The sequence below is a fragment of the Chaetodon trifascialis genome, chromosome 8 (assembly GCF_039877785.1).
Source record: "Chaetodon trifascialis isolate fChaTrf1 chromosome 8, fChaTrf1.hap1, whole genome shotgun sequence".
NCBI lineage: Eukaryota > Metazoa > Chordata > Actinopteri > Chaetodontiformes > Chaetodontidae > Chaetodon > Chaetodon trifascialis.
This window is the reverse complement of record NC_092063.1, coordinates 26,202,132-26,214,398: the sequence shown is the minus strand read 5'-3', so window position 1 is coordinate 26,214,398 and position 12,267 is coordinate 26,202,132. Positions and strand designations below refer to the sequence as shown.

The 12,267-nt window shown below is 41.9% G+C and overlaps 1 protein-coding gene across 1 annotated transcript; it reads left to right on the top strand.

The window, feature by feature from the left end:
- Positions 1-6,104: 6,104 nt before the first annotated feature.
- LOC139335641 (uncharacterized) lies at positions 6,105-12,250 on the top strand. The gene is made up of 4 exons (XM_070969347.1): positions 6,105-6,342; positions 7,643-7,781; positions 10,362-10,927; positions 11,700-12,250. The coding sequence occupies exons 1-4, from the start codon at positions 6,200-6,202 to the stop codon at positions 11,770-11,772; spliced, it is 921 nt and encodes a 306-aa protein (XP_070825448.1). The 5' UTR covers positions 6,105-6,199; the 3' UTR covers positions 11,773-12,250.
- Positions 12,251-12,267: the final 17 nt, after the last annotated feature.

Sequence of the window (12,267 nt, the reverse complement as noted above, 5' to 3'; positions counted from 1 at the left end):
ACTCCAGCACTGATGAGGCGCAGCAGTTTGCTGTTCCTGTGGCGTCCCCTAGCCAAACACTGCTGTAACTGCAGCCTGATGGTGGGGGCAAGTCCTGCAAGGGTCCTCCACTGCAGAGTCTAAGGGACAAATCTAAGATTGAATTTGTTCATGAAAATGCTGTCAAATAGGAGTCCATAAGGAGAAAAAAAAATGGAAAAAATGCTTCCCATTCCTTTCAGTAATAAATGGCCAATGCCCAAGAAAAAAAGGAAAAGAAGAAGAGAGGGAAGCCAAAGAATACAAAACAGTGAGAAAGCTTTTTCTGCTCAATATGTGCACAAATGCAGACACATGGCATGAAGCGCACAGAAAAGGCTTGGATTAGCAGCTGTGGATTCCAGCACGTTTCAAGCTTGCCACTCTCTCCTCAAGCAGCATGGCGGTGTTTATGCTGACGTGTCTCAAGTAATGGAGGAAAAGGAGGAGTTGACATGATAGACATGTGGACACATAACAGTGACTATTAATAATTTACAATATATGAAAGGACGGAGATGCTGAAACTGGAGTTGCAGTTCGTCCTTAAGGGGACACTGTGATGAGTTCAGTCATCCAAAACTTCAAGTCCATGGAAGGCTGTCCCTGCTGAATATGGTGAGTATAATAAAAGTTTAGAGCAGGGGCACTCAACGGTATGCTGTATATGACCCTTACAGAGGGGTCTACTATAATAGTTTTGCCAATAACTGGGTTGTGGAGGTTCCTGGTGCATTTTGAAAGGGGGCAGACTGAACAGTGCCACAAAATTGGTGTCCTGTGGGTGGCGGTAGAGAGTCAATGGTGCTATAGATGGTTTCCAGTGGTTTATGTTCTGTGCTGTTCTCTGTCTTTTGAGTCTGACAATGGGTTTGCCCATGAATGTTTGTGCAGCCATAATGCATGCCATTGTCTAAGTATGATCTGTTTTATTCTTTTGGCCAAACGTACTGTATCCTGCAAACTATGTGATTAGTTGCAGATTTAGGAGTGGGCTGCAACAACAGATCTCCCCAGGGAGCATGCTGCTCTTTGTGTGCTTTTTAAAATTATTCTGTTGTGATGCCCATGTTCTTGGAACATTATAATCATGTCCTTGGCCTTTGAGATTAACTCAGTTTTGCTGGAACAAGGTCCCATCAGTCTCAACAGTAGGCTCCCTTGTAGATTTTAAGTTCCTAGGATGGTGTTAGAGGTCGGTAACAGCGTCTTCCAGTCAGTGCCTTTTGTGAATAATGTTGTTAATAGGTAATTGTTCTCCTTACTTATTAGAGTGTTTAACAACCTGATACTACTCAATTATTGTGACATTATTTTTGAGGTTTTTATTCACACACTTCTTACTTCCAAATTTCTATATATTTTTAAAAATGAAACAATGAAACAAACAGAATATAACGTGTTAAATGATGAGCTTGGCAGGTGTTTGTCGGAGTATTTTTTTTTAACTTTGCACAGGGCCAGGCAGACTGTTTCCCCCTGCGTCAAGACTTTATGCTAAGCTAGGTTAGCTACATTCTTACCTCAGCTCTATAACACACATATCTGAATACACTGATCCATCTTCTAATCTAATCTCTTCTAAACGCAATCTAATAAGTCTATTTCCCAAAATGTTGAGCTACACCATTATTTCTCACTTCAGATGTACTAAATCATCTGCATCACATCATCATATCAAAGTGAGGGACACTGAATGGATCAGGTCTGTTTTTAAATAAAGTCTAATATCTGCCCACTACATTACTTTAATGTCATAGTTCATGGAGTAGTGACCCACAAAGCAGTATCATGGAGTGGTCAGTGATAGTTCCAGTGTTGGAGCCACAGGGCTGGGCTCTATCCCATTCAGCTGGCAGATACTGTAAGTGACCTTTTCTGAGGGGGACCAGAGCCTCCGCTGGGCTTATCAGTCTGGCATGAAGCCACCCTTTCAGCCAGCACTGAGCTCTGGCAGCTACAGGCTGGATGTGGGCCTACAGTACTACACTGCCATACTGTATCACCGTCTGTGTGTGTACATCAAGTGGTAATGGATACAAGTGAAATACAAAGCTTGTGCATCCTTCAGGCTTCTCCTCCTATCATGGCCAAAGCTGCTAGACAGTATGGAGTGTATGCCAAGCCTCATTTACAATGATGCATAATTTTGCCAGCGTACAGTGCTTGTCCTCATGCTCTAATTTTTTCCCCAGAGAGCTCATCTGTGCTCATCTTTTACTGGCATATTTTTTATTTCTTGCACTTCCCTCTCCTTGCACACAATCTGCTGCTCATGGTGAACACAAAGGTCTTGCTGGAAGTGATGGCCATGACTCCATGTGTTGATCGCAGTGAGCACTGCATTGCATAATGTTTTTGGCAAAATTAAGTTATCTTTGTATGGCAATGCAGTTGCAAGTAGGACTGTTTTGAAAACTCCCATGTGTACATTAAGCTCTGACATCCAGGATTTCACAGTGGGGACAAGAAATCAAGACAAGCTACTTTCTCACCTCCACACTAGTCACCACACTAAGTGGCAGTGATTGTCAAATTTTCTGTTTTGGAAAGTTCCAAAAAGGTTTGGATGCCTGTCTGAAATCCCATCATCTGAAATTGGGGTTTTCGAGTGCTGTTAAACAAGCAGACAGGTTCTTTGCTTGGAACACACAGAGGCTTGTAGGCTTTCTCTTCATTAGAGTACCACCCATCAAAGGAGAACGTATAAATAGATGACATGCTACACTCTTACCATCTTTTGCAGCAGTAAGGTCAGACTGGAGAAGTTCTGGTATGGTATGGCTCAGCAAGGACAGTGGGACACAGAAGGACATGCAGGCTAGTTTGTGGAAAACCCAGGAATTTTTCTCCCAGCTCTGCAACATCTGGAAGAAAACAATACAACCCAAAAAACAGGTCCATAACACTACATAACAACAACATCAAGTCCATACAAATGTTCAGTTCCTGCAGAAAACCAAAGATGATATTAATAATAATCCAATAATAGTACTCTGATATAATAATAACAATAATTGTATATGCTTATTGTGCTTTATGTCCCACAGATGATGAAGATAATGAATGAAGTAAAGAAACAACTGGTATGACTCAGAGAAGAGCAAAGTTATCAGTGTTCTGCACAGGCCAGTCTTCTAACTGGCTTCAGTCTACCACGAACACCTGCATGGTTTTGTGTTTATGTTCTCATGACTCCATGGAGAAGCTTACTGGTGGTATAACCTCCCCAATGCTTGGTGTAGTTCTTTAACATAAACCCTACTTTCCTCATCATCATCATCTTCGCCGTCACCATGGCTGCAGAGCATAACACAGCATCACGTGGGACGGATGACATAACGTTTCTTTCCAGGCGCCGGATTGCCTTTTCCCAGAGTAGCACTATGTACCACAGCTCTGGCGCTCTGCTCTGCTTTTGTGTTTTTTCCCTCTGTGGTTGAGGTAGAAAAAACTGATTGGCCAATGTCAGCAATTCAGGAGCAGTCCTTCTGGAATACTCATCTTATGGGGCACTGTTTCCAAAAAATGCTCTCACCTTATTTCAAAGTGACAGGTTTTCCCATAGTGCTGTTTTCCATTCTTTTAAATAATGCTCTCCTCTTTCCTTTCTTTTCTTTTCCTTCCTTTCACTCCAGCTTTCCCTTGCATTTTCCATTGCATAATTGTAGCCACTATCCGTTGGTCCCTCTTCTCTGGCCAAAAGCTTAAAAGGCTCAGAAAGTCCCACCATTATTATGACTTCAACTTTCCACTTTATGTGTCCTAGCAAGAGGGAACAAAGTATTATCATTACAGTTAGCATTCTTGTATGATGTAACCTTGTTTAGTGGGTGCTGAGTAGAAATCCTTGTGCAAGAGTGACATAATATCTTGTGTATTAAAAGGGAGAATTGATGATTAGGTGATACAATCAAATAGTGAGCCATAAAAGGCTCTGTATCATGTTGTTTCATCTGTCATAACCAGATCACATTTTGAGAGAATCTTTCATTTTGATGAGCTACCCATTGTTTGCCACTTTTTTGGGGCTGGGTCACAGTGGCTAAGCAAGGTAGTCCTGATGTCCCTCTCCCCAGCAATGTGTTCGACAAAACAACACCAGCCTTGATCAACTTCCTGTTAACATTACTTTGAGAGTGCGAGATGAATTTATTTTCATTCCTTTTAGCTGGCTTTTTCAAAGTCCAGTTGCGATCGATTGAATGCCCTGAAGCTTACAATGACCTGGATGAATGAGAATATTCACAGGCATATTCCTTTTAGCTATTTTAATTGATGGTTTGCCTTGTTCTGCATATTGAAAAGTTTGTTTTCTATGCTAACCAGTCATTTTGAGGCGGTCACTTGCCTTAAACAGTATAATATTTTCAGTATAGTGGAAGCTGTGCACAATGTCTGAGATTAATCTGTAGAAAACTACACCCACATTCTTAGTGTTAGAGAAACATTATTAAGTCAGTGGTTGAATAACTGAAGTACTAATCCCTTTTGAAAAATACCTCAAATTCAATCCATGTGCCAAAAACTCTGTCATTGTGTTTCAACTCTATTCCCTAAATCAATTTGATTTAGAACAAAACTACAATATAATTTGTCTATATAGTGAAACACAGTTTCAGCAGCAAACACTGGCTCAGGCAGTACAGGCAAATGGTACAGAGACAGAAGGGTGCTGTAAAAGTGCCCAATACATACACAGAGAAATTAATAACAGAACATGCAGACTGAGGAAAGAACACGCGACATGTTATTAGTGAATGATTTTTAACATTTGGTTCCAGCTGCTTAAATTAGCTATGCGTGCACATTAATTCATTTTCATGGCTTCTTCATCGACTTCCAAAATCTCCCAAAATATTTATGATGAGTTTTAGTTCTTGGTCTATATTTTAGTAGATTTTAGGGTAGATTTGCTGTAAATGCACATCTTCACGCTTTTAAAGCTGAGTTTTTAATGGGTTAAATTAGTGGCTGAGTCTTACCAACACTGTCATTCACAACTGCTTGTACAATGACAAAACAATCTCAAATCAAGGTCAATTTACTTGCTATTCATGCAGCATTTAACTATCTCCCACAGTCATCCTTAGATGATTTATTTCGCTCACTTTTCATGGAGACGTCTCAATTGCCATCACTATCTGATGCTTGTAAGTTAAGTAGAAAAGTTCAATGTACCTTATTTTAATCAAACTACTGTTTCTAACCTCATGAACCTTGACACTCACTTCTTATAAAATATATAAAGTTCTTTATTTTCACTTAGTCATTCAGCAGCAGGTATATGCATTGCACACACAGTCTGTAGTCATGCATGATTATGGACAGCTGATAGAACTTTTTTTTCCCCAAGACAATTAAAATAAATTTGTTTGTGTCCACATATTATTATTATTATGGAGATATTACATAGTTTATCACCATGTCAGTGACTAGGCTGTTCCTTTTCTCATAGTATTTACAGCAGTGGCATAATTGTGCAAATGTAAATGTGTTAACTGCATAATTTCCAATGAACTAAGTAGAAAATTAAATATGTAGTCAAGAGACAGTGATAATGCATGCCAAACTGCACGGATATAATTGTCTTCTCAAATAGGTTTGTGCACATCAGTGAGCACTGATGAGAATTTCAAGAGCTTTTCTTTAAAGAGAGAAAGGTGTGGTTCGGAAGGATGTGTGCCACCCAGACTAGAACCAGCACAGCCAATCCAGTTTATCTATAGTATACATGGAAATAAATAAAGCAAACACACTACAAGAACACACGCGCGCGCGCGCGCACGCGCGCGCGCACACACACACACACACACACACACACACACACACACACGGACATTGCCCATTAACGTCCCTGTTTATTTCCCTACTTTTATGTGTCTGTGTATGACCATAGTGTCAGTCAATCGTCTGTTAGCTGTTTGCACATTATCCGTTGATCATTGTCATGGTACAACTTGAATGGATTGATTTACTACAGGCTGAAAGTTACTGTACTTATTGGAAGGGTCTTCCTGCAGTCTCGCGGACTACACAACACACCCACTCAACTACAGAGCCTTTTTAACGGTTTGTGATTGGCTAGAATAAACTGACGTCAAGTTTCAGGAAGTAGGAAGTTCCCATTAGTCACACTACCGCGAACATTCGAAGCTGTTGTGAATAGTAAATTATTGAAATGGCTGAATATCAGGCCAAGTCTAAACTTAAACGAAAGAAGTCTTCTTTTTCCGAAGACCACCACCCAGAAACATCTTCCAGAGGAACGCTGAATAGGAGTCACACAATGTTCTCCAGTTATACTGCGACAGAGCCTGGCAGGTGGGTGTTGTGCTTACTGTGTCAATGTTTGACATAAACTACATGAAATGCATCACTGTTCAAGCCTGGCCTAAAGTTATAGCTGTTTATTTCTTCCTTTTTGGTTTCATATACGCTCTCCTGTTTTATAGTGTGAATAAAGTCTTTGCTCGGCGAGAAAACGAGACGCCACGCGAGAGCACCGACCTCCATTAAAATCTCAACATTTTAATGTTTTCTTGCTTATCAAGTGAAGTGCATGCAGTGCACAACATCACTAATGACCCTTTATGAGCAAGTTGATGCTCCTGGAAAATTCGGCATGTTCGTGATCTAACAATGACGTTACACACCTATTTAGATACAAAGCTAAACCTCTTTAATGCCCTCACATCGTTATATTCGGGGCGATTCAGGCAAACAAGAAACGTAATGTTTTAATGGTATCAGTGTGGGTCTTTAAGAATTATTTCATGCAATGAAAGCTGTACATTCATACAGAATGAACACAGAGAAACAACAATGATGCAAACGAGTGGGGAAAATAACAGGAGTGGAATTTAATCAACTCCTCTCTGACAGCGTGCAATCAAAAACAACTGTACAAGTTTAGAAGAGGCAGGATTTATTGCAGGGTTGTTAGAGTGCACAGGTGTACCGAATAATGTCAGAACTATAAGGCTAAATCCAAGCTGGGAAGAAATTCCTTTTAGAGTTTTTAGGAAAATTTCCTCCCAAATGGAAACAGTCAAATGGAAGCATGCTGGTAGATGCCAAGTAAAGCAGAAAGACGGGAGTGCAGCCACACATTAGATGAATTACACAAAGCTTGACGGAATGTGTGGGAGAGGAGAATACACGGATAAAGTGGTCTGAGAGCTGCTCTGCACCTGAATATCAAATCATTTCATACGTTTAAAATGAATTATCTTGTTTCTAAAAATGCAAGTATGTTTCAGTCCTTTAAATACATGCAGTGTCGGATCTACAATTTCTCTCTCTCACTTTATTATTAACACAAGCAGACATTATGCACCAGATCAAAGACCAGCTTCATTAATAATTTTGATTGACTCTTTAAAAATGCATATAAAATCATTTAAAAAAGGAAAAAAGCTAAAATGAAAACATTGTCATATCATTGTCTCCCTTATTGGGTAATGGAAGATTAAATCTAGTTTTTATACATCTGGAAGTTCTTGACACTTGATTTGCCGTTCAGAAACATGCTGGATGGGGGATTGTTAAGACAAGGCAGCAGTTCATTAGAGAAGAGGTGGTAGTCGAGTGAAATAGACCGCATGTGATTTCTGGTTTACAGGTCGGCAGTCCCTGCAGCAGCGTGGTGGAGCAGAGAGCAGCTGCCTGCTGTGGAGAATCTGTGGGCCTTGACTCTGAAGTCCGCTTGGCGGCACCAGCTCTGTGACCTCGTTCCTGATCTTCCACATCCATCTACAGCAGTATGTGACCATCCATTGATCCACTCATTATATAGTTCCTGTAGTGAACAACACACTGAAGCTTTAAATTTTTAAAGTTCAGGTGTTCCTGTGGTGTGCGTGTATAGATTGTAGGGATATTTGTCTACATGTTTCAGTCTGAGAGTTGTTGATTAGTACTGCAGTTATTTCTTTTATCGGTTGCTCGTGGTGAAATGTTCTGTGACTGACTGTGTGACTGCATCTTCTCCTTAATGTAAAAAACAAATATAGTTTCTAATTCATATTCAGTGTTCTTGTGCTAAATTCTCAAACATAAAGCATTTTCCTTAGCTATAGAGAGAACCATGGTTTTATTTTAAACAAGCTTACATTAGAGACAAGCCTTTATTCTGAATTTCTTTTCTAACAGACAGTCTTTAGAAACTAGTCATTTCCAGTCGCTTTCAAGGATCATTAAGTGGATAAATGGGCATAACTGTCCCATTTGTGGTAGGCTTTGAATATTTGATTATGAACAATATCAATCAGCCTATCTGAAGGAAGGAGCTCTATCACCAAGGGCCTGACCTGGGCACTGCATACTGACTCATCAGAGAGAAAGGCAAGACAGAGACTGTTTCACCTCAGACGACTGAGGAAATTCCAGGTATCCCCCCAAATTTGGAGGCATTTCTACTCCTGCACCATTGAGAGCATCCTGATGGGGAGCATCTCTGCCTGGTACGGAAACAGCACTGAGCAGAACCGTGAGGCTCTGCAAAGAGAGATTTGTTTGGTTGGATATAAAATAGGCAGTGCTGTAACCTGCCCACAGGACATTTACACCAGGTGCTGCAAAAAAAAGTGTAGGAGAAACATTAATGCTCCATGAAACGACCAGCAGAGTGCTGTTTGTTTCTGCATATTGATGTGCTTCCTGTAAAAACAGGCAGCTGGGGAGGAATAAGGGAGGGATATTGATTGGTCTTTACAGTAGCGTTGAATGTGTGCTACGCCCACCCACCATGCCAACGTTAACGGCCCTATTAGGTAACTCTGCCTGGACTGGATGCTCACAGTGAGCATGACCAGACTGCCGAGCTCAGCCTCAGAGATGACAGGGAGTACAGTACTGAGGTGGCTGCCCTGCCGGGTTTGGCCCCAGTTAGCAGTTACTTTAGCAACAGGTAAAGCTATCTGTCTGTCAGGAAACTTGGAGGCTGTGTTTGGTCCTGGTCCGACTGTGTTCACTGGGAGGCGGCTAGTGAACAGCAGTTAATGGTAAAGCTGTTCGTCCTGAGCTGAGGCTGGGCAGCCCGAGGACATCAGAGAGCAAACAAGAAGATATTTTTTTCCATCAAACATTCCCCAGTTTCATCCAAATGAGTGGATAAAGTTATAGTGTTCTTGTACACCACCTTGCTTCTACAGCAGCCCAGAACAGAGAAACCAAACACTGGCTCAAGAGACCGCCTGTCGTGTTTTTGGCGGCCTCCACAGGTTCTCTTACTCGCTCGGTAAGGGAGGGTGAGGCAAGAAATATTCAGACGAGATGCCATTAAATCCTACACACTGATACTAAACACTGATTTTGTGTTAATGGGAACTTTAAGGATTGCAACCTCTTGGATAATGGCCTTTTCTCCCTGCTGCGGTTGGGAAGAGGATACACTAGCGCTGAGAGCCTCAGTGAGAATGATACTAAATGAGGTCACCCCCCCCCCCCACCCCCCATCATGTGCATATTTATTACTATTTAGATTCTCAAAACTCTTTTTTAATGCACAAACTGAAGAAACTGACAGGATTGTGTTGCATGATTGGAACAGCGGAACAGATTGGAAGTAATGACTGATGGTGTACAGTATGTGGTGTAGGTGGTGTATGGTGTACTTGAATACCCTCTAAAATGATCTAAACATTGACCAGAATATGAAATGTTTCAGGATCATACTGGATGTTTTGCATATTTTAGCTCCTTAACTGCAAACTGTAGAGTTTGCAGTAATCAGGTTTCTTTTTTGTCAAAGTTACATTATTAGTGTGCAGCAGTGCACGCGTTTTCATTTTCACAGTAATGTGTGGTTATTGTTTGTCTTCTGGATTTGATTTTGTGACTCCTTAGCTCATGAATGTCGTGCATTCCACCAGTGCACCCTCACATTTTGCTATTACATCATCCATATATGCACCACCAGTGAGCAGTTTGCAAAATAGGCCTCACTAATAAAAACTTCAGCAGAGCAGCTTTGACAAAAAGCTGATGAAACGCTCACAGTGATGGATTGTCGATCTGCAGCATTTTTGTCTCTGCACCATGTGAGCTGTTGGTGTGCATGTTTGTATTTAAAGCACTGCTCTGTATTAAACCTCTGGTACAGTATTTTAAAATAGGACAGACTGATGATAAAGTGCATTTTTTGACTGTGCTGTAACAGATTTCTTTGTTTTTACTCTTGGATTAATACAAATCATTACAAGTTGTGCCATGTCTCCTAAACACAGAGCCTTTTAATGATTCTCTCTGCTCTGTGTCCTTTTTTAAGCTATATTGCAACTTTCTTCCCTTTTTTGGTTGTTTCTTAGCTCCGTTCGGTTCTTCTTTTTATGTTACTTTAGGGACCCAAAGCACTTGAGGTGGATGAACGGTGGTGCGACCTCACAGAAGAGGTGGCTCCCTTCCCTGAAGCCTCCCCACCTTCTCTGAGAACTTCCCTGAGTCCAGATCTTCTCAGGCTCAGCCCCTCCCTGCAGGACCTTTTAGTGCAGACCAAACCAGCACCAGACCCAGCTGACAAACAGCTGTCCTCTCACTTTAAGCAGAGTCAGAATGGAAAGGCAACATCCCTCCAGACCCTCAACAAAAGACCACAGCCTTCCCTCCACAGCTGGGAGGGGGTGGCATCATCAGCATCTCCACCAAGTGTTGGAGGAGAGCAAGAAAAAGGGACTGGAGCAGTTAACCAGCAGCTCCTCACAAACCAGGTGAGGGTGTCTGACAGGCAGAAGAAGGCTGAAAATGAAGAAGAGGTGGTGGAGGATACAGAGGAAGAGGAGGAGCAGAGGAGTGTCAGGGAAGATGGAGGAGGAGGAGGAGGAGGAGGAGGAGGAGGAGGAGGAGGAGGAGGAGGAGGAGGAGGAGGGCTGCAGAGCTGCCCCATGTGCCTGCTGGTGTTTCCTGCTGGGTAAGAGAGGCAACACTGTATTTTGCTTTTCCAAAAAAACACTTAAGCATCCCCATTTTAATATATATATATGTGTGTGTGTGTGTGTGTGTGTGTGTGTGTGTGTGTGTGTGTGTGTGTGTGTGTGTGTGTGTGTGTGTGTGTGTGTGTGTGTGTGTGTGTGTGTGTGTGTGTGTGTGTGTGTGTGAGATGTTTGGAGCACTGAAAACACTGAAGTGATCCGTGGTACACAGACCACAGTGATCCATGACTTGAAACCAGTTTTGGCCAGGTGCATATTGAAAAGCCTGATCAATGGGATTTTCAGGCCTGCATGACAGTAAGTTTTCTAAGCATGTCAGGCTCACACACACTGTATCAGGATGTAAATGTGTGTCTTGGTTGGCAGACATTTAACTGTTCTCAGAGACAGCGATGCACTGGCTACCTCTTAGGTACACAATAGATTTTCAACTACCAGTTACTTTAAAAGCCCTACGTGGCTGTGCTCCGACCTCCATCATAGATTTAGTGGCGCCCTAAGAGCCTAGCCCCTGCCAGGACCCTCCTAACTGTTCCCACAGCCCGCCTTGTCTGGTTTATCACTTTTCCATGTTTTTATCCTCCTCTCTTTTGTCAGTCTTATATTCTGCGCTTTTGTTTTTTTGTTTGTATGTTCACAGTATGTGTGTTTTTGTAGTGATATTGACTGTGTACACTGTTTTTTTTGTCACACACTGAGTGTGTTCACTGTCAGTACCAACATCCAATCTCCTTGTTCCTGTTTCTCCAGGTTCACCCAGATGGACTGTGACGGCCACCTGGCCCAGTGCCTGTCAGAGGTGAATGTGGACATGACCTGGTGAGCCGACAGGATGCTGGCTGCTGTCCAGGAGGTGTGAGCAGCGGATGCCCCCCCCACCACCACACACCACCATCATATATGGAGAAGGACTTTCCCAGAGAGCAGCTTGTACAGAGAACACTGACTATTCATTGACAGCTCGAGTCAGGTTATACCTGAAAGTGAGCAAACCAGGATGTTCACCTCTTTGAAGAAAAAAAACATGGAAGGTGGGAAAAATATTCCTCTGTCATGGAAGAAGGTCAGTTTTGAGAATGTGACACAAGGAGTTAAATATATGACATCGGCTGATAGAGACGGGCTTTCTCCTGGACTGTTGGACAGTTGGACAGAATTATCAGCTGACTAAAAAGTTACACGTTACATGTGGCCTGGATGTTATCAGCATTGTGTTCTAAAGATATGATCACATTGTTATTGTTTTATTAATTGTGTGGTTGAAATGAATGATTTCAAGCTAAAATGAGAAGTTTTTGTTTTGCACGTGAAGAGTTTG